The following is a 22,562-nucleotide window of genomic DNA, read 5'->3' on the forward strand; positions in this document are numbered from 1 at the left end:
ATGGTACAGATGAACCGGTTTGCAGGGCAGAAGCTGAGACACAGATGTAGAGAACAAACGTATGGTCACCAAGGGGGGAAAGCGGCGGGTTGGTGGGGATGGTGGTGTGATGAATTGGGCGATTTGGATTGACATGTATACACTAATGTGTATAAAATTGATGACTTGAAAAAAAAAAAAAAAAAACCCAGATGGCATGAAGGTACTCCGGGAAGGAAGGTGCTGGCAGTTCTGAACCAAGCTAGAATTGTAGGTGTCCCACTGCTTGCCTAGAACGTGTTCATGTGGCCCAACCACAAGTCCAAGTTGCCATATCTGAGAGTGTTCTCTGCTGAGAAAGAAGGGGACAGGGATCAATATTATATTTAAAGTGACAGAAGTAGCAGCTTACCCATTATTTCTGCTGATTTAACCTCAAGAACAGAAGGACTATTTGAACAATCTGGTGTCAGAAAGTTGAATAACAAGTTAATCAGCTATGCCACCAATTTACAAGAGCTGCCACTGAATCTGAATGATCCATTGAGCCTTAAGAAAGTGGTGTAGTGGATAAACCTCCTAGATCTGTTGTTGAACAGACCTGGGCTAAATTCATATGTAGAAAGGAATTTTGTGGCCCAGAGAATCCTCTCACGAAAACTTTTAACTTGTTTGGGCACAGCAAGGGGGTGGTGGCACATACAGATGCAGCAAGGGGCCCTCTCCCTGTGGGAGCAGATGCTTCCTGCAGGGAAACACAAGGAGCAGAGAGTACACAGGGCCGGAATCTTCCTGACCTCATGGTCAGCGTTGTAGCAGAAACTTTGAGGTAGATGGAAGATTATCTTGTATACTAAGTGGAGAATGTACTTGGAGATCTAAAAGCCCAGAAATGCTTTTCTTCTAGCATGTAAAAATAGGGTACTTTGGTACAACCTTCCAAAAAATCATTGCAAACAACACAGACTGGACTCATAAGAGTGAGAAGAGAATGACAGCATGCTTTTCCAGAGGGGGCACCTCTGCCTAGTTTACCAGGACACTTGGAAGGATCTGACTATTTTGCCATGGCTATTATTTCTAGACCTGTGGAGGTAATGCGTTTTTCAGAGGGGTTTCGACTGTAAAATATGAAGTCCTACACTTCCCCAAAACTCAATTATTCTTTTGTGCTGAAAGCCTATCCATGTGCATATATAGCTAGCTGTAAGTTCGCTAGCCCTCTTTGAGCCATTTTGAACAGAACAGAGAGAAAGAAGTTTTGACAGGTTGAGGAACAGCCACATCCCTGAATCACACAGGAAAAGGTGTCGAAGAAAAGGCAAACGTATCCAGCGGTTAATTCCCGAGACCATCTGCTTCAGCTGCTGCAAAGTGAATTTTTCCAAACTTCTGGTAACACTAATTTTGGCTTACAGAAGAGATAATCGACCAAGAAGAGAAATTGCAAAACTGAAGTAGCAGCTATGCCTTATTTCTCAGAAAAAGGGGGTTAAGGATGGCAAGAAAGAAGCAGGGGCATAATTGTCTAGCTTTAATTAGGCTCCTGTAAATAATACAAAAGTGAACTTTAAAAAAATTAATATACTTATCTTTAAGCATCTTTGGCATTTCTGATAAGCAAATGGAACATATACAAGATGTATTTATGGGAAAAGGCTGAGGATAATTCTTATTTGCATTTTATACTAGTTTTATTAAAATCTAAATTTAAAAATATCCTCCCAACAAAACAAAAAGAATTACTGTTATATCATAAGCAAGTGTAGGGCACAGTAACTCAACTTTACTGATGGTGTTCTAGGCACTTTCATGCATTTATGGTTATGTTTTCTAGTGTTTTGGAAGGTCGTACAGCTGAGCAATCAAGCAACATGGGCTATAGTCTGTCTGGGGTCAGACAGACCTGGGTGTGAAACCCGTCCCCACCTCTTACTTGCTGTGTGATTGTGAACCTCAATTTCCTTATCTGTAAAATTAGGTAATAATAGAACCTATCTCATAAGGAACTATTCCACAGACATTGCCATTATTAGTATAATTAATAAACATTAATATTCTGTTTCTTCTTTTGTAGATGATGTCAAAAAATTGTTAAGGGAGTTAGATGTCATGAATTCTGTGATTGCTCAGCTGGCCGCAGAAGGTAACTCTGCATCCTCCATCTATCAATATTTCAAAAATGGGGAATGATTTATTTTTCGCATCTGATTAAAGTACCGATTGAAAATAGTTCATGAAACACCAATTCTGTATTGTCATTAAACTCTCTCAAACTAAGATGGGCTCCAACCAAGGTAAGATCTGTGGAGCTTTGGTTTTCACAGCGTGGTTTAACATAATGGTTGAATAAGCCTTTACATACTTGTGTTATTTGTTTTTGATACACAGAGGAAGTAGTTATCCATGAGTTTGCTAGTCTTTGCCTAGCAAACATGTCTGCAGAGTATACCAGCAAAGTGCAAATATTTGAACAAGGTGGATTAGAGCCTCTCATCAGACTGCTAAGCAGCCCAGACCCGGACGTGAAGAAGAATTCTATCGAGTGCATTTACAACTTGGTCCAGGTGAGATTAATTTCTAACAATGAGTTTTGACAAAAGCTGGTTATAGAATTTATTTTCCCATTAAAAAAAGGACAAAGCTTTAAAAAAAGGTCCAGTTTTAATTAAAATCACTCCTTCTCAGTACTATTTAGTAGTTATCATTCAGAGGAAAAATAATGGAAGTTTAGAGTCAATACCTTTCAGTTTTCACGTTTTGTAAGTAATTGTCCCCCATAAAAGGGCATTTTAAAAGAATAGAATGGGCTTGCAAATTAAGGCAGGATTATACTAGGTAAGTACTATTTCTTCCAAAACAGGAAATCTAATATTAGTGTTGAACTAGTTTTGACCTAGGCAGTTAACTGTTGATCTAATCTTGGTGATCCAATTGGTTGGTATCATCTGCCTTACGCAATGTACCAAGATTTTGGATTCAGCTTATTTGTTGGTGAAAAGTTGAGTTTTGCTGAACAGAACTCATCATTCACAGTTGCAAGATGCTACCTCACTGTGATGCTTTCCTTCATAATGGAAGAAACACCCTACCCACCCTCCGCCCACAACCTGTCCTGTCCTCTGGCCCCTCCCCTCCAATCCCCAACCCAGCACACACACCCTCACACCCCCAGCAGGTCAGCTTGCTGCCACTTTGGACAGCCTTCTCTGCTTCTTTTCCTGTTCAGGTTCCTGAACAATTCCCACACACGTTTGATAAGCTTTAGATCACCTGCAAGTACAAGACACCATTTTAAATAGCCGTCAAGAGAATGTGAAAGAAGAGATATGGAAGCAAAGGTGAAGGAGGTTTCATTGAGAAGCAAAGTATCTAGACAAAATATATAGAAAAAGAGGACAAAGGCACTCATGCCAAAAGGCACCCACAGCATGCAACCCTGGCCCTGGCATGTCCTTGCCACGTAGCTGGGCACCCACTGGTGTTACCTTTCCTCTTCCTGAAGAGCAAGTGCAGCCACACCCCTTCTCTGGTGACTTTACTTCATCCTATAGGCCTAAATAATCCTGCAAACGTGTCTGTGTGTTTCATGCCAAGACTCCTCATTAAATCTATTTCTCTATATTTTTTATCAAGTGGAAATGAAAAGACTTACCTCCACTATTCTTCATAACAGAAGGACTAGCTAATAACAGTGTATTCATTTCCTAAGGCTGCTGTAACAAAGTACAACAAACTGGCTAAAACAACAGGAACCTATTCCCTCACGGTTCTGGAGGCTGGACTTCTGACATCAAGGTGTCATCAGGGCCATGCTCCGTCTGGGACTCTGGGTAGAATCCTCCCTTACCTCTTCCCAGCTTCTGGTGGTGGCTGTGAATCCTTGGTGAATCCTGGTTTGCAGCCTCATCACTGCAATCTCTCCCTCTGTCAGCTCTCTCGCCTCCTGTTATAAAGACACCAATTTTATACGGACACCAATAATTACCCACCCTACTCCCCCATGACCTTAGCTTAACTAATTACATCTGCAACGATCCCATTTCCAGATAAGGTCACATTTTGAGGTACTGAGGAGTAGGACTTCAAGATATTTGGGGGGGGTACAATTCAACCCATAGCAAGCAGCAACCTACAGTTTTTATGTCTGAAGGAAGCTGACTATGAGAGGCCAGTTGAAGGATAGAGGGAAGATAAGCTGGAAGTGGGGTCTTTTCTGTCTTTAATTCTATTTTAAGTTTACCCTGTTTTGATTTAAAATGTCATGATTTAGTAGTCAGAGTTTGGGGGCTTTTCATGACTTTTTTGCTTTGTTTTCTCTGTCGCTCACCCCAACGACCCTCCCTCCACCACTCACCCAGGATTACAGGCACACCATGCAGAGTGACTTGTCTGGACTCTAATGACCCCTTGCTCTTGTAAATGTCTTAAATTAAGGTTATGTGTCAGAACTAAACCTGATGTAAATTTGCATGCACAGGTCCTGCCAACAGCACTGCATGCAGATTAGCATTTTATAAACCATCCATCTGAATGACAATAATAAGGAATTGATACCGTCATTTCATTTTATCGACTACTATTTGAAACAGGGTATAGCGTGTGAAAAGAATTTCATTATGCATAGATTTTATTGTGATGCTGTTTGTAGTAAGAGGAATTTTCTGTATAATAAAAAAACAGTAGCTGCTGAGAAGTCATAGATCATGCCTATTTCCTATTATTGACAAGGTCTGTATAGTTAAAATGAATATTTTGGTGTTGTCAATCCAGGGTTTGCTTATATTTGTTTGTGAGTTATTTTGGAAGCAAATCCAGAATAAAAGATGGGAACATTATAACTTATAATGTTCTTTGTTAGAAAATAGAATCTCTCCATTCTTAAGACTGTATTTTGCTTTAAAAACCACTTATTTGAACATTTATATTTCCTGGCAGGATTTTCAGTGCCGAGCGACACTTCAAGAACTAAATGCAATCCCTCCTATATTAGATCTCTTGAAGTCAGAATATCCAATTATTCAGTTGTTGGCTCTCAAAACCTTAGATGTTATTACAAATGATAAGGAGTGCCGGGCAATCCTAAGAGACAGTCAAGGAGTGGACCATCTTATTAAGATCCTAGAAACTAAGGTACCTGTAACATTCATTCAACTCTCTATGAGGAGATGTATCTCTCCTAAGTGTTGTTATAAAATACAAATTATAGAATATTTTTTAAATGAAATTTTATTATATTTAAGCATGATGCTAAGTAGAATGGACTAATTTGCTTATTGCTACATAGTTTACCAGCACAATTAAATCAGAAAATTGGTAGAGGGCATTCTAGAATAATTTAATTTTTTAAAATCTTCTGATTTAAGATTTTTAAATTTTTGTTTGTGATCTTATGTTTTCTTGAAACACCTGGAATTAGTCTTTTAACCTTTGTCTGCCCCAGTTTTCTTTAGGGTAATGCAAGAAGAGTCATTTACCACACATGATGGAGGGTAACCTGCTTTACTCAGTCTACTGATTTAAATATTAATTTCACCTAAAAAATGCCTTCACAGAAACATCTAGAATAATGTTTAAATATCTGGATACTGTGGGCTAGGCAAGTTAAAACATAAATATTAACCATCGCTAGTCAATCTGGCATCCATACACAGCTCCTAAATCATTAATCTCCAAATAAAGACAAAAACAAGATCATACTTCCACTTAACATGGCCCAGCTGTCCTGTGTACAACAAAACACACACTGTCCCCTTCCCCATAGGAGGATGCAAAGTCCTTGGATGATGTTTCCTCTTCTCCTTGACATCCCATAATAAGATATAAAATTAACCGTACTTAAATACCATATTGTAAAGGCAGTACTCATGTTGCCTGAGGGGATAAGAGAGAGAAAAGGATATTTCATACACACACACGCACATTCATAACAAAATAAGGAAGCAATACTCATGACAATTATAGTCCTCTTTTCTGTAACTGATCACATGGTTGTAGTTGGTATTTACAACTACCTTCTTCCGATACCCATTCCATATTCCGCTTGCCCTCAGCAAGCACCTCAGCTCATCTTGATTCTTTTTTTTTTTTTTTGCGGTACGCGGGCCTCTCACTGTTGTGGCCTCTCCCGTTGCGGAGCACAGGCTCCAGACGCGCAGGAGCCCGGCATGTGGGATCTTCCCAGACCGGGGCACGAACCCGTGTCCCCTGCATTGGCAGGCGGACTCTCAACCACTGCGCCACCAGGGAAGCCCCATCTTGATTCTTTACTTGATGTGGTGACCCAAACCTTCATTCCTGAAGAGCCTGGACCATTAGTAGTCATACCCAGATTGGGTCATTATAGTTCTCCATCAACCTTAATCACAGGGTATGGTATTACTAAGAAATGCCATAAGGGACCCCCTGTATTCCAGGCATAGTCTTCCTCACCTCTGTTGTGGAGTAGCAGTCCAATTTCCCTTGGATAGGTGGGCTCAATCACCCCAATCAGCACAGTAACTCTCTTCTTTGCCTGTTGATTCAGAACCATGAGGCTCCCAAAGAGGCCAGGTGGCAGTCTTAGCTTTTAGTTCTGTGGACTCATTGTTGTGTCTCCTGGTGGAAGTATCCCTCCCTTTGGATCTAAGATTTCTAGATCAGCAGAGCATAAGGTTACAGGTACAGGAAACAAAATTTTTGCTACTGAATTGCCATGGGTAATAGTGAGTGGTGCCACTCCCATATCCATTCCTTGGTTCCTGGGAGTAACAGCAACATATAGGATGCTGTTCCAGAGAACATATAGCCCTGCAAGTTATTGCCACTTAGCTAGCGCTGGCACTGTGTCTTGCATAGGCCATTCTATCAAGCCAGCTGCTTCAGGATGGTAGGGAACATGGGAAGGCCAGTGATTTCTGTGACCATCTGCCCACTGCTGCATTTCTTTTGCTGTGAAGTGAGTTTCTTGATCAGAACCACTGCTGTGTAGAATACCATGGCAGTGGAGCATCTTTACTGTGATTTCTACCTTAAATTTCTAACTGTTCAGAAAAGACTTCAGTTTTCCACTGCTATGGGGATTCTGGAGATTCCTCAGGCAAGAAAGCCACACACTCACAATACCTCCCTCTACCAATTGGAGATTTTAAGGAATATACTTTCTTTCAGCTTCTGTCTGCTTTTTCAAAAAATATTTTCTTTAGATTTTAAACTTGTCGGTGGAAGTCTGTTTGAGCAACATCACTTGGATACCATTACTGGAAGTTTCCAGCAACTATTTTTTATCTGTAAAACATTTTGGAATAGGGGAAATGAGAAGAGATGGGACTAATGGTCAGGGAGAGAGATGTCACATTAATAAACAGAACTGTTTCCTTGGGCCTCTGTCACAACAAAATTAATTACATTATGTTCTGACTGATCTGAGTCCCTCTTGTAATAAAATTTGGAAAGTGTGGATTGCTTTTATTACAATTTTCTGAAGTTGTGTTTGCTTTTATTATTAGGAATTGAGTGACCTTCATATAGAAGCGCTTTCCGTGTTGGCCAATTGCCTTGAAGATATGGATACCATGGTGATGATTCAGCAGACAGGGGGTCTTAAGAAGCTCCTATCATTTGCAGAAAACTCTACAATTCCTGATATTCAAAAGAATGCAGCAAGAGCAATTACTAAAGCCGCTTATGATCGTATGTCTCATTTTGTATAAACTAAGCATACCTATTTCCTCCTGTAGTCTTGATTTCAATTAGTACTAACAAATGCTACAGCATTTGTCTGCTTTTAGATGGTCATTTGAGGATAGTGCTATACTTACTATTCAAGATCAAAATTCATCTCAATGCTAGTAAGTAAAAGTAGAGATTGCTTTGTCCAGGATTTAATAAACTCAATATGATTTAATTATAACCTATTTTTAAACAGTTCATTCCTAAATTAAGTTTTAAGCTTTTATTTCTCCTGATTTTGAAATTTTACAGAATGTATGCACTCTCTGTAATCCCGAAAACATCATTTCAATAAATCCACATTTGGAATGATATCTATACAGTAATTTCGAGTTGCAGCTGGGGTCTAGCTGTTCCATGTTATATAGCTGTGAAAAATAATATGCTCATACTATACAGAAAATACAATTTTCATTTCACTGGCAAGCTATGTTGACGTAAATCTGTGAAATATGGGAGATTAATTACATCGTGAGCACTGAAGATAAAATTATAATTTCAATTTATGTATATTTGGAGTATTTTATTTAATAAAAGATGTGATTTTATTTTCCCCCTTCCACATCACCCCTCTTATAAATGATGACAGCTTTGACTAGTTTAAGTGATTTATATTCTAAACATATATACTCACATCTGTATATATGTCTATATTATGGGAAACATTTCCTTTTCAACCCATACTGGATTTCTTCGAAGTTTTAATGCAGTATGCCAAATTTCACCTCCCAGTACTAAGTCAATAGAGAGGGGCCTCGTGAGTTACATCATACAGGCCAAATCTAAAGACAGCCTGTAAAATTAATTTTGACAAAATTGCTTAATTCAGAATTCTCCCAAAAGGAACTTAGGTGTTGTCATTACCTGGTCAGTTCTGTTCTCCATCTATCCCAGGCCTTCTTAGTTATTTGAGACCAGATGAGAGGGCAATGGAAAGACATGAGCAATGTCAAACCTAAAATTTTTACGTATCTCAACTTCTCTTTGGGTTTCGGCCCCTCTTGTGATACAAGTTTCGTGAGTTTATTACCCATCACTCGATACAGTAGTGAAAAGAGCACGGGATGGAGAGCTCTTGCACTCTAGTTCTACTACTAATTACGCTATTGGCACTGCAGTGACCTAGGGATGTGTCTGTGAGTGAGCTACAGACTATCTGGACTGTTTATGAATTCATTTATTAATGTTTATTAAGCCCCCAGTTTGTATCAACAAACCCAGGGCAGGCAAGTAAGCAGGCAGTCGCGATGCCGTGTTAAACGTGCCTGATGATGGGGGAACAGGATCCCCCAGGAGGGTCCACCTAACGCAGACTCGGGTCAGACAAGCCTTCCTGGAACAGGTGATTTACAGGCTCAGACCTAGAGGAGATGAGGGAAACTGGCTGGGCAAAGAAGGTCCTGGTGGGTCGGGGGGGCTCAGCAGTGCTCTGAGGAGAAGGGACAGTGTGTAGTGGCCAGAGAGGGACAGAGCGTGGTGAGTTCCAGAGCTGAAAGTTTTCAGAATGGCCAGTGAATAGAGTGCAGCAGAAAACTGAGAGTCCAGGATGGAGAAGTAATGAGGCGCCACATGCTAACGGGCATCACGAGCCAAGTTTAAGGGCTTTGGACTTTATTTTCATGGCAACAAAGCACCCCTCAAGTGACTTAGAGAGGGGAGGGAACCCTACAGATTTTCACTTTTTAGAGAAAGAGCACTCTTGCTGCAAAGTGGAGAAGAGATTAGACATGCACAGGACCAGATGCAGGAAGACCGGGAAGGGGACTGCTGCAGTGATCGAGGTGAGAGGAGGGGGGTCCTGAAGCAGAGCCGAGGTGGTCGTGATGGACTCAGAGGCGTCTGCAAGGAGACCCAGCAGCACGGTGCTTGAGGGTCCATATGGGTTTGTTGAATGACTCTGTGGGTCGGGGGAAGAAGAAGGTAATGCCAAGGACAAGGCCTTCTGGCTTGGACAGCTGGACGTAGAATGGTGCCACTCACAGAAATGGGGAACTCAAGAAGAAGGGCAGGTTTTGATTGAAGGAAAGGAGATGAGGTCTGTTCTTTTTTGAAAAATTGTAAAATACACATAGTATAAAATTCACCGACTTCACCATTTCTAAGCGTACAGTTCAGTGGTATTAAATACATTCATGTTGTGCTACCATCACCACCATCCAGCTACAGGCCTCTTCATCTCACAAGCCTAACCTTCTGTACCCATGAATAAATAACTCCCCCCTTCTCCCTCCCTGCAGTCCTTGGAAACCATTCTTTCTGTCTCTGTGTGTTTGACTACAAGTACTTATATAAGTGGAATCATACAATATTTGCCCTTTTGTGATTGGCTTATTTCACTCAGCATAATGTCCGCAAGGTTCATTCATGTTGTAGCATGTGTCAGGATGTCCTTCCTTTTCAACTCTGAAAAATATGTCATTGTATGATTATATCACATTTGTTGATCCTTTCATCTGCTAATAGACACCTGGATTGCTTCCACCTTTTGGGTACAGTGAATAATGCTGCTATGAACATAGATGTACAAATATCTCTTTGAGCCCCCGCTTCCAATTCTTTAGGGTATATATCCAGAATTGGAATTGCTGAATCATACGGTAATTCTACGTTTACTAATTTGAGGAACTGCCATACTGTTTTCCATAGCAGCTACACCATTTTACATTCCCATCAACAGGGCACAAGGGTTCCAATTTCTCCACATTCTTGCCAACACTTGGTATATTCTGTCTTTTTTTCTTTTTTTTAATAGTAGCCATCCTAATGGGTGTGAAGTGGTATCTCTTTGTGTTTTGATTTGCATTTCCTTCATGGTTAGTGATGTTGAGCATCTTTTTCATGTGCTAAATGGCCATTTAAAAAATCTTCTTTGGAGAAATGCCTATTCAAATCGTTTGCCCATTTTTAAACTGGGTTTAAAATTTTTTTGTTATTGAATTGTAGGAGTTTTTATATTTTCTAGATATTAACTCTTTATCCGATATATGACTTGCAAATATTTTCTCCCATTCTGTGGGTTGCCTTTTTAACTCTATTGATTGTGTCTTTTGATGCACAGACATTTTAAACTTTGATGTAGTCCAGTTTATATTTTCTTAACTCCATTCATAAGTAGGTTTTTACAAATGTTGCTCCTTATACTGTTCCATATTCATTTACAACATTCTCTTTTTACTTTCCATCATCATAAAGTTTTTTGTAGGCTAGGGTTAGGGTTAGCATTGTCATTGCATGTCAAAAACACAGTTGAAACAAAACTACATAATATACACTCTTTAAGTTTTGTTTGCTGAGTAAAGTTTTAATATGCACCCCTAAATTAGTATGCCTTTGACCTGGCACCAGGAGGAGGAAGGTGTTAACTACCATTTTGCCATGAGGTTTATGAACTGCATTAACATCTCAGCAGGAGCACAGGTGGCCCACTAGCAACTTCTGAGAATGGGTAAAGAAAAGCATCATTACATACAGATTTATTTTCAGATACAAAACCTCATGCTTTTAAATTTAGTGATACTGAACAAATGTTATTTTTAAAGGACATTATTCTATTAGTAGCATAATTACCTTGCCATCTTTACTTTCTGTGTAATTAACACGTAAATACTTCTCAGTGTAGCAATTCAATGAAGGTACTTGGTTAATATGTTAATTCATCTTTTAAATCCATTATAGCTACGCTGCAGTCAGCACTTTTGAGGTCTGGTGAACACAGCTGGATTTTGAGAACACTCCCAGCAGGGTTGAGAAACTAATTGCCCACAGTATTTAAATTAGTTTTTAAAAATTGTTCCAATAATTGTGTATACACTGTTTATTGTAACCATCACATACTCCAAAGTTAGTCTTTTCAAATTAATTCCTTTGGTCGATTTTCTTGATAGAATCCACTCAGAGTGTTCTGTTTAGTGAAGTTGATTGAGCATCATCTCGGAAGTCTTTTTTTTTTTTTTTTTTTTTTTTTTTTGCGGTACGCGGGCCTCTCACTGTTGTGGCCTCTCCCGTTGCGGAGCACAGGCTCCGGACGCGCAGGCTCAGCGGCCATGGCTCACGGGCCCAGCAGCTCCGCGGCATGTGGGATCTTCCCAGACCGGGGCATGAACCCGTGTCCCCTGCACCGGCAGGCGCACTCTCAACCACTGCGCCACCAGGGAAGCCCATCTTGGAAGTCTTAATTATAAATCTGAGGATTTTAAGTCAGAGATTTTGGAAAAGTTTGAGATCGAGATCTTGTTTATTCAGGGAAAACTAATAAGGACTACATATATTTTAAAACATTTTAGGGACCATATACTTGAGATTTAAGTATTAATCGCAGCTTGTTAATGAAACAGTTATGGCCTGACTGAATTCCAGTTTTAAATGAAAGGAGCAGGGATTAAATGATAGGATTATAGGACATGGTTCATGATTGCTTTAAGACGAATGAACAGAAGTGTTAGTGACTTAGCTTGTGCCAGTGATGGCCAGATTGCTCCGGCATACATCTGTGTATCAGAGGAACAAAGGCCAAAACAGTATTTGCAAAGGTGGTGACATCTGACCATGATACCGCTTCTGTGAAAAAGGTAATTTTTAAAAATCATTGTTGAAAGAAGACAAAAATCAATAAAAGTGGAAACCTAGTTGCTATAATTTCTGAAGATATCTCTGGGAAAAAAGTTAATTAAAATATGTACAAGTAGTGAATTATTTCCACATGTTGATGTAATCTAAGGTAGTATCAGCATTTTTTGCAGAGATCTTTATTCTAACAAAATATTCTTCTCTTGTATATCAACATCCTAAGAGCACATATCACACATTCTTCCATTTTAATCATTTACATTGACTTTATAAAGGTTAATTAATGAGAACCAAACCTATGACAAAATTTTCTTAGGAACTGTAAATAAATTAGCAAGGAATTATTTGTAAGCTGTTTCTTTTCCAACTTGTCTCTGGTTCTGTTATAGCATTAAAACTGAGCTCGGTTTAATATATATTTTTTCTAGTACATGCTTTTAATAAGTAGTAATTTATTTAGAATTAACTGTAGAACACAAAACAAAAATTGTTTAATGTTCTAATTTAATTCAATGCAGTATTTGCTTTTGTATAGTGATGAGATTGTCATTTATTAAAAAATCAAACTAAATAGAGGAACATCGGGAACAAAAAGAACATTAAAAATACTTTGGTTTTAGTTTTAATTTAGTGTTTTATAGTGGGGTTAATATCATGGTATGTACTTAGAGTCATAACTTTGTTTTCAAATGGAACTGTGCTATGTTTATGTTATTTTATGTTTATGGCAACTTAGCAATTAAGTAATTATTATAGTTTTTGCTATGTCAGCATGTATTGTAACAAGATAAAAGATGATCATAGGGCTTCCCTGGTGGCACAGTGGTTGAGAGTCCGCCTGCCGATGCAGGGGACACGGGTTCGTGCCCCGGTCCGGGAAGATCCCACATGCGGCGGAGCGGCTGGGCCCGTGAGCCATGGCCGCTGAGCCTGCTTGTCCGGAGCCTGTGCTCCGCAACGGGAGAGGCCACAGCAGTGAGAGGCCCGCGTACCGCAAAAAAAAAAAAAAAAAAAAAAAAAAAAGATGATCATAAATTCCTTAAGACTTGGGATCATATCAATACTTTATTACTCATTTTGACTTTCTCCTCCTCTCTGCTCTGCTCTTGAGCATCCAGCTCACAAGTTTGTGCGTCTTAGGCATTCTTCAAATATAGGGCTTTGTATTTAAAATAAACAGGTTTTTGTATTCAGTGAGAAGACAGCGCATGTGAACACAGCACCATGACAGGCATATGACTGATGTTAAATAAGTTCTTGCTAAGTCTGAAGCTTGCCTCTTTCTTATTACAGAATTTTCTCTGCCATAGTACTGATATCATATGAGGGAAAATGAAAAAAATGCAATGCCCATAATTCATTTTGCATAATCACTGTGTTCTAAAGGATAAATAGGTATATATTTTAGACTGTGACTAAAGCTAACAAATAGTTTGAATTCCTATCATATTTTGGATGCGGAAGTCTTTACACTTGCACAGTTTTTGCAGCAAAATTCTGATTTTTTTTCTCCCTTTTGGTTTATGAAAGCTGAAAATAGAAAACTTTTTCACGAACAAGAAGTTGAAAAATGCCTTGTAACCCTTTTGGGTTCTGAAAACGATGGAACTAAAATTGCCGCTTCCCAAGCTATTTCGGCAATGTGTGAGAATTCGGGCAGCAAAGAATTTTTCAATAATCAGGGTAAGCAAACTGGAAAAGGCCACTTTGAACATTTTTAGGTTGCCATATTCTAGTTCACATCGATGTCTGTAAAGTCACATTTTACCTTTCTTTTTCTGTAGGGATCCCACAGTTAATTCAGTTACTAAAAAGTGACAATGAAGAGGTAAGGGAAGCTTCGGCCCTTGCCCTGGCGAATCTGACCACTTGTAATCCCGCTAATGCAAAGTAAGTACAAAAAGACTCATTCAACAGGGACTTGTTTATGGGATATTTAACAGTCCAAGATGTGCTCATCGTAATCTCCTGGCTTTCAAGGCAGTTTACATATTCTTTCAGATGCTTCTATGTTGAGTTATTTATTCCTCAGGAACCCTTATGAAAATAAGAGTCAGCAGATAAGCCTGTTTTCCAAAGACATTACAAAATCTTGAGGGTTTCTGGGCTTGCTGGGAAAATGTGCAGGCCATTTGATGCAGGTAACAGGCTAAATCTTGTAGAAGGTTCCAGAACAGAGAAAACTGGCTAATGTTGGAAATATTAAAGACAGTCTACAAATATTGGTAAATCAAGAAAAAAATTTTAAAGAACCAATTTTAAAAGGACATAAACATTAGATAAATCGAGAAACATTTTAAAAGTCCATTGAAAACAACATATATGGGTATATACTTATGGAGAAGGGTTGAAAAGGAATGTCCTCCGTATTCCAAACACTGTGAAATGTAATTTATATTCATTTAAAATTTTAATTGTCTAGATACTCCATCTACTAATGAGGAAACTGAAGCTCTGCAAGTTTCCCTAATTTTCCTGGGTACATATATTCATTCAACTAGATGAGCTAGAAATTAAAGCCAGATCTGTTAGACCCCAAAGCCTTACTATTTCCTCTACAGAAGATACAGTTGCCTTATAAAACAGTAAGAATTTTTAGAAGGCAACTTTCATAAATAAAATGATTATTGCCATTTGCGATAACATGGATGGGCCCTGAAGATATACTGAGTGAAGTAAGTCAGATGGAGAAAGACAAATATTCTATGATTTCACTCTTATGTGGAATATAAAAAACAAACCAACAAAATAAATGAACAAGCCCAATCAAACAAAAACAAATGTATCGATACAAAGAACAGAGTAGTGATTACCAGAGGGGAAGGGGCGGGGTGGTGGGGCGTGGGAGTGGGAAATGGGTAAAGGGGATCAACTGTATGGTAACGGATGGAAACTAAATTTTTGGTGGTGAGCACACCATAGTGTATACAGAAGTAGAAATATAATGTACATATGAACTTACATAATGTTACAGGCCAATGTAACCTCAATAAAAAGTATATCTAAATAAATAAAGAAGAGTAAAAAAAATTTTATTTACCTTCCCTAAATATGGTATGAGTATTAGTCAGGGTTCTCTAGAGAAACACAACCAATAGGAGATATATATATATGAGATTTATTATAGGGATTGGCTCATGAGCTTATGAAGGCTGAGAAGTCCCACGATCTGCTGTCTGTGACGTGGAGAACAAGGTTGTAAAGGTCAGTCCCTTTACAGTCCCTGGTGAGAACCAGGGGCACTGATGTCCAAGGAAAGAAGATGGCTGTCCCGTCTCAAGCAGAGAGCAAATTTGCCCTTCCTCCTCTGTTCTGTACAGTTCCTCAGTGGATTGGATGATGCCCACCCACGTTGATAAGAGGGATCTTTACTCAGTCTGCGGATTCAAATGCTGACCTCTTCCAGAAACACCCTCACAGACACACTCGTAAATAATGTTTCACCATTATTGACTGGGCATCCCTTAGCCCAGTCAAGGTGACACATAAAATTAACCATCTCAGTATGTTAGTTTTTAACACTCATTTATTATTGTTTTGTGGCATTGTGCCTAAAATTACCCATTTCTTACTTGAAATAAATCCTCCTCCATCCCCATCATATAGTTCATCTGTCTCTTACCCTTTCTTTCTTTTTCCATACTCCCACACAAATATTTTATAAGACCTTAATGGAATGACTAAAAATCTAACAATGTCCAATAAAAACGTAGCTGAAATGCATAAGCATCAAAACAAAATTACGTTCCTTTAATAGCTACAATCTTTGACATGATAATTTCCTAAATTCAGGGCCATCATCATCTGTATGAAAGCACACACATTTCTAGAATATTGGGTCATAGTAAGTAGCAATTTGAAAACAACATATTCAGTGATTTTTACAGTGTAGTCATGCCAGTGCAAAAATCTTATGACACAAAACACTTCTATCTCCAGTGCCTTTAGATTTATATATTACCTAACACACACTAAAAGGTCTCCAGTGTACACAGCCCTCTTGATTTGATGTGAGTTTGCCTGGCTTACGTCGTTTTATATAAAATCATAGAAAATTAGGATGGCAAGTAGTTCTAAAAGAAGCTGCCTTCAGATCTTCTCTCTCAATTACCTATTTATGAGATTTTTGTCTTCTGCCAGTATAGTTCCATTTTGTCAACACAGGGAGGCCAATTAGGGCTAAATGTTGCCTGACTTTTCCTCTATGACAATCAACCTTATTTTTGTAATTTAATTTTTTATAAATTTTAATTGCTGTTATTTCTTTAACCTATTATGTACCATACATTGTGATTTCTTTTTTCCAACTTACGTTTGGTGAGGGAAATGGGACATGAATAAAAGTGTTTTATGGATTTTTTTTGAGGTCTGTATAGCTTTTACTTTGGACTTTTTTGAGCTAAAAGATACTGAAAATTAATGGTTTTGAGGAGGAAATGGAGTCAGATTTGACCTGTTTGTGCCAAATGCTGAAAAATGGGGTTGAAAAAGATTTTATAGTCAATCAAAAGGAATGAACACAAACAAGCCCCACTGTCGATCCTTCTAGGGTGGTACTTACTGAAGCCAACCACAGCAGAACAGACAACAAAGATGACTGGTTATTTGTAGTAAAAAAAATGTTTCCTACTCAGATCATTTTTAAAAGATTACCTTAAACTCGGCATTGGTGAGTGTTTCCAGCATCGATTTTTAGAAGCAGTCCATTTCATCAGCTTTCCTAGCAAAGTGCTAGCTATAGGAGCAAGGCTGAGTCCCTGCCTCTGCTGCTGGGGGGCTGGAGCTGAGGGTTAGAAATAGTTAGAAAGTTGCTTTTCCACCACACCTAAGTAGTAAGAGAAGAAGGCAAAAACCCAGAGCTATTGTCTTCCAGGTGCATTTGGTAGCTGTTTGGATACCTGATAATTGCTAGCCTTTTTTTTTTTTTTTTTTTTTAATGCAGTTAAGCCCTGAGAATTCTAATTTTGTTTGTTAAAATGTAACCCCTTCCCCTATACTTCTATCTCAAGTGCCTAAAATGGATTTCTAATTCTTACACTCAGGGTACCTTCTGGAGCTGGAGACTCATTTCATGAACTGAGTAGTAACTGGCATGTTATGACAACATATAATGCTGGTATAATTTCCTTTATGTAACTGAGTTTTGCTTAGAAAGTTGTGGGTAAATCAGAATTTTCTGAAGTAAAGTAAATAATCAACCAGAGGAAAGAGGAACATACTTTGCTGTGACTCTCTTTGCAAAACTGGCAAATGCTTTTTTAAGTCAAAGTATTTTTATAATCTAAAAACAGAATTTTATAATATACATAAAATAATTTACAATCTAAAATACCTGGATTCAGATTTGTGCTCTTGCAAGAGAAAATACACCCAAATGTAATAAAATAGGAGAATGATGAGAAATTTGGTAGCAATGATAAATAAATAACCAGGTCATCCATACCCCTTGGTGGAAGATTTTCAACTTGAATTATAAGTATCTCTTTAATTGGTACCAAAAGATCTTGCCTAATTGTTATTTTCTGTGAATGAGGCTTCCTAGATAAAGTCTTCTAGACACTTGAAAATTTACGTCTATAATCAAAAAAGCTTTTAAAAATTTGTAATGAGTTTGAATCAAAACTTTGGGGGGGTGGGGTATGGTTATCATTTTGAGTCAGTGGCTCTCGTACGCTCCACAGTGGTGTCGTCAGGGCCCCTTAGGGAAGGTGGGTGCTTGCCTCCTCTCTGAGTATAGCCTCTAGGTGGGGTGCCTTTGGGGTTGGTGCATTTTATTGACTCCTACTGGCAGGCTGGCAGTGTTAATATTCACTGCTGTCTGTAGATTTGATTGGCAGGCACAACCCTGCCGAGGTTCTCTTCAGATCCCTTCCTTTCAGTCAGTGAAAAGCTTGGATACCAGGTAACCAAGCTTTATCAAAGTTTACATAAAAGCAGTAAGGGAGGACCTGAGGCCACTGCTCTAAGGGGTGTTTTGGTCTTCACAGGCCATTTCTTTCTTCCTTTCTTTTTTTTCTGATAGTTCTCATGTGTGTTCTGGATATGTGAAGTCTCCAGCTATTGAGTTATGGATAAGTGAAATTGTAGTTAAAAAAATAATTTAACAAACACAAATCCCTTTACTTACAAACAAGCCAATGTCAGAGAGTAAAATGATGAAGCATAAAATAGATATATTCTGAGAGTACAGTCACCTCCCAGAAGTGTTTTGCTTTAGGCCTTTTGTATGACCATCCTCTCTGCGTGGAATGTTCTTCTACTCCAGGATGCCCACCGCTCAGTCCCTCACCCCCTCAGGTCTGCCCAAATGTGGTGACCACAGTGGTTACAACTGTACCACCCACACACATACTCCATCCTCCTTTCCTACTGCCCTTTTCTCATAACTCTTATCATTTTCTTACATACCATACAGCTCACTCATTATGTTCTCTGACCAGCACCCAACACCTTTGTCTGTTTAATTCACTGACACACACCAAGCATCTAGAATTGTGCCCATCCCATAGCAGGCTTTCGGGGGGAAATACAACCAAAAGGAAAAGGACAGTGAAAAACAGAAGGTCTATCTGACAATGCCCATAACTTGAAACAGAAAGTGATCATCTGTATTGTGGTGTTTGTTTGTTTTCACATAATTTGGATCAAAAAGTGGAGAGCTACTTAGCTCTAAGAGTCTTCTAGCCATACTTTTCATTCTTTATTATCTGCAGAAAAAGGTCACTCAAAGTGGACAAAAGGCAATGAATAAGAATAAAAATAACTATTTGAGGGTATAGGAAAAGAGGACAAGAATAGCCAGATTCACTTATTTAAAGTGACAGGGGGAAAACAAGTAATATCATTTTTAAGTGAATAAGTAAAAAGTGAGGTTAAAACAACCCCCATAGAAAGAGATAAAAAAGGAAACCAAGAAGCAATAATGAATTTTAAATAAAAATGTAATCCACTTAGTTAATTTGGACACCATTATCTTTTTTGGTTCACTATTAATCTTTCTGACAATTCTCAATTTATAATACTTTTTGGAAAGGAGAAAGTTGTTAGCTTTTGAAAGAAGTACTATTTCAGCTAAATTTCATGTTATATTTACTTTGTACTCTTTAATCCAAGTAGTCATATCAAAGTTTTATATTATTTATGCAAGTACTGAGAGAATTTATTCTTGGTTCACATTTTCTGAGGGGCAGAGTCTACATATTATAAGAATATTTTACACTATTAATTTATAACATCACTGCCATCTGTTGGATCTGATCAGAATTAGAGTTTTTAAGTTATTCCAAGAATGAAAAGAGTTCAATGCTTTTCATTTCCCAATGTGAACACTAACTAAATGTTGGCTATTGGTAAACAATGAAAAGATTAGAAAATAATACAATTGTTGACTAGGTATTTTTCAAAACATACAATTATTTTAAGAAATAAAACACAGTGAATAAAATTAAATTATAAAAAGTAATAACTACAATTGATATGTATACACTACTATATATAAAATAGATAACTAATGAGAACCTACTGTATAGCACAGAGAACTCTACTCAATGCTTTGTGGTGACCTAAATGGGAAGGAAATCCAAAAAAGAGTGGATACATGTATATGTATAACTGATTCACTTTGCTGAACAGCAGAAACTAACACAACATTGTAAAGCAACTATACACCAATAAAAATTAATAAAGAAAAAAAGAAGTGGTATATATATATATATATATATATATATATATATATATATATATAATGGAATACTACTCAGCCATAAAAAAGAATGAAATTTTGCCATTTGCAGCAACATGGATGGACTTGGAGGGCATTATGCTAAGTGAAATAAGTCAGAGAGAGAAAGACAAATACTGTATGATATCACTTATATGTGGAATCTAAAAAATACAACAGGGTAGTGAATAAAACAGAAAAGAAGCAGAGTTAAGCAGATTGAGGGAGGAACCAAGATGGCGGAGTAGAAGGACATGCTCTCACCCCCTCTTGTGAGAACACCAGAATCACAACTAGCTGCTGGACAATCATCAACAGGAAGACACTGGAACTCACCACAAAAGATACCCCACATCCAAAGACAAAGGAGAAGCCACAATGAGATGGTAGGAGGGGCACAATCACAGTAAAATCAACTCCCATAATTGCTGGATGGTTAACTCACAAACTGGAGAACACTTATACCACAGAAGTCCACCCACTGGAGTGAAGGTTCTGAGCCCCACATCAGGCTTCCCAACCTGGGGGTCCAGCAACGGGAAGAGAATTACTAGAGAATCAGAGTTTGAAGCCTAGTAGGATTTGACTGCAGGACTTCGACAGGACCTGGGAAAACAGAGACTCCACTGTTGGAGGGCACACACAAAGTAGTATGTGTATCGGGACCCAGGGGAAGGAGCAGTGACCCCAAAGGAGACTGAACCAGACCTACCTGCTAGTGTTGGAGGGACTCCTGCAGAGGCAGGGGGTGCCTGTGGCTCACTGTGGAGACAAGGACACTGGCAGCAGAAGTTCTGGTAAGTACTCCTTGCCCTGAGCCCTCCCAGAGTCTGTCATTAGCCCCACCAAAGTGTCCACGTAGGCTCCAGTGTTGGGTCGCCTCAGGCCAAACAACCAACAGGGAGGGAACCCAGCCCCACCCATCAGGAGACAAGCGGATTATAGTTTTACTGAGCTCTTCCCACCAGAGCAACAGTCACCCACCACCAGTCCCTCCCATCAGGAAACTTACACAAGCCTCTTAGGTAGCCTCATCCACCAGAAGGCAGACAGCAGAAGCACGAAGAACTACAATCCTGCAGCCTGTGGAACAAAAACCACATTCACAGAAAGATAGACAAGATGAAAAGGCACAGAGCTGTGTACCAGATGAAGGAAAAAGATAAAACCCCAGAAAAACAACTAAATGAAGTGGAGATAGGCAACCTTCCAGAAAAAGAATTCAGAATAATGATAGTGAAGATGATCCAGGACCTCGGAAAAAGAATGGAGGCAAAGATCGAGAAGATGCAAGAAATGTTTAACAAAGACCTAGAAGAATTAAAGGACAAACGAACAGAGATGAACAATATAATAACTGAAATGAAAACTACACTAGAAGGAATCAATAGCAGAATAACTGAGGCAGAAGAACTGATAAGTGACCTGGAAGACAGAATGGTGGAATTCACTGCTGTGGAACAGAATAAAGAGAAAAGAATGAAAAGAAATGAATACAGCCTAAGAGACCTCTGGGACGACATTAAATGCAACAACATTCGCATTGTAGGGGTCCCAGAAGGAGAAGAGCGAGAGAAAGGACCTAAGAAAATATTTGAAGAGATTACAGTCAAAAATTTCCCTAACATGGGAAAGGAAACAGCCACCCAAGTCCAGGAAGTGCAGCAAGTCCCATACAGGATAAACCCAAGGAGAAACACACCAAGACACATAGTAAACAAATTGGCAAAAATTAAAGACAGAAAAATTATTGAAAGCAGCAAGAGAAAAATGACAAATAACATACAAGGGAACTCCCATCAGGTTAACAGCTGATTTCTCAGCAGAAACTCTACAAGCCAGAAGGGAGTGGCATGATATACTTAAAGTGATGAACGGGAAGAACCTACAACCAAGATTACTCTACCTTCAACAATCTCATTCAGATTCCATGGAGAAATCAAAACCTTTACAGACAAGCAAAAGCTAAGAGAATTCAGCTCCACCAAACCAGCTCTACAACAAATGCTAAAGGAACTTCTCTAAGTGGGAAACACAAGAGAAGAAAAGGACCTACAAAAACAAACCCAAAACGATTAAGAATATGGTCATAGGAACATACATATCGATAATTACCTTAAACGTGAATGGATTAAATACTCCAACCAAAAGACACAGGCTTGCTGAATGGATACAAAAACAAGTCCCATATATATGCTGTCTACAAGAGACCCACTTCAGACCTAGAGACACACACAGACTGAAAGTGAGAGGATGGAAAAAGATATTCCATGCAAAGGGAAATCAAAAGAAAGCTGGAGTAGCAATACTCATATCAGATAAAATAGACTTGAAAATAAAGAATGTTACAAGAGACAAGGAAGGACACTACATAATGATTAAGGGATCAATCCAAGAAGAAGATACAGCAATTATAAATATATATGCACCCAACATAGGAGCACCTCAATACATAAGGCAACTGCTAACAGCTATAAAAGAGGAAATCAACAGTAACACAATAATAGTGGGAGACTTCAACACCTCACTTACACCAACAGACAGATCATCCAAAATGAAAAAAATAAGGAAACAGAAGCTTTAAATG

The 22,562-nt window shown here is 38.7% G+C and overlaps 1 protein-coding gene across 3 annotated transcripts in view; it reads left to right on the forward strand.

Moving 5' to 3' along the window:
* Nucleotides 1-22,562, forward strand: part of ARMC3 (armadillo repeat containing 3) — a gene marked incomplete at both ends in the record, with an annotated part of 91,221 nt that overhangs the window by 25,082 nt on the left and 43,577 nt on the right. For all 3 annotated transcript variants that reach the window (XM_082843576.1, XM_082843577.1, XM_082843578.1), the window contains 6 exons: nt 2,057-2,125; nt 2,371-2,546; nt 4,918-5,112; nt 7,467-7,650; nt 13,786-13,938; nt 14,040-14,145. In XM_082843576.1, coding sequence (XP_082699702.1) covers nt 2,057-2,125; nt 2,371-2,546; nt 4,918-5,112; nt 7,467-7,650; nt 13,786-13,938; nt 14,040-14,145 — 883 coding nt within the window. The remainder of the gene's footprint in view (nt 1-2,056; nt 2,126-2,370; nt 2,547-4,917; nt 5,113-7,466; nt 7,651-13,785; nt 13,939-14,039; nt 14,146-22,562) is intronic.

The sequence above is a fragment of the Leucopleurus acutus genome (genome assembly GCF_964270905.1).
Source record: "Leucopleurus acutus genome assembly, chromosome: 1".
Classification (NCBI taxonomy): Eukaryota; Metazoa; Chordata; class Mammalia; order Artiodactyla; family Delphinidae; genus Leucopleurus; species Leucopleurus acutus.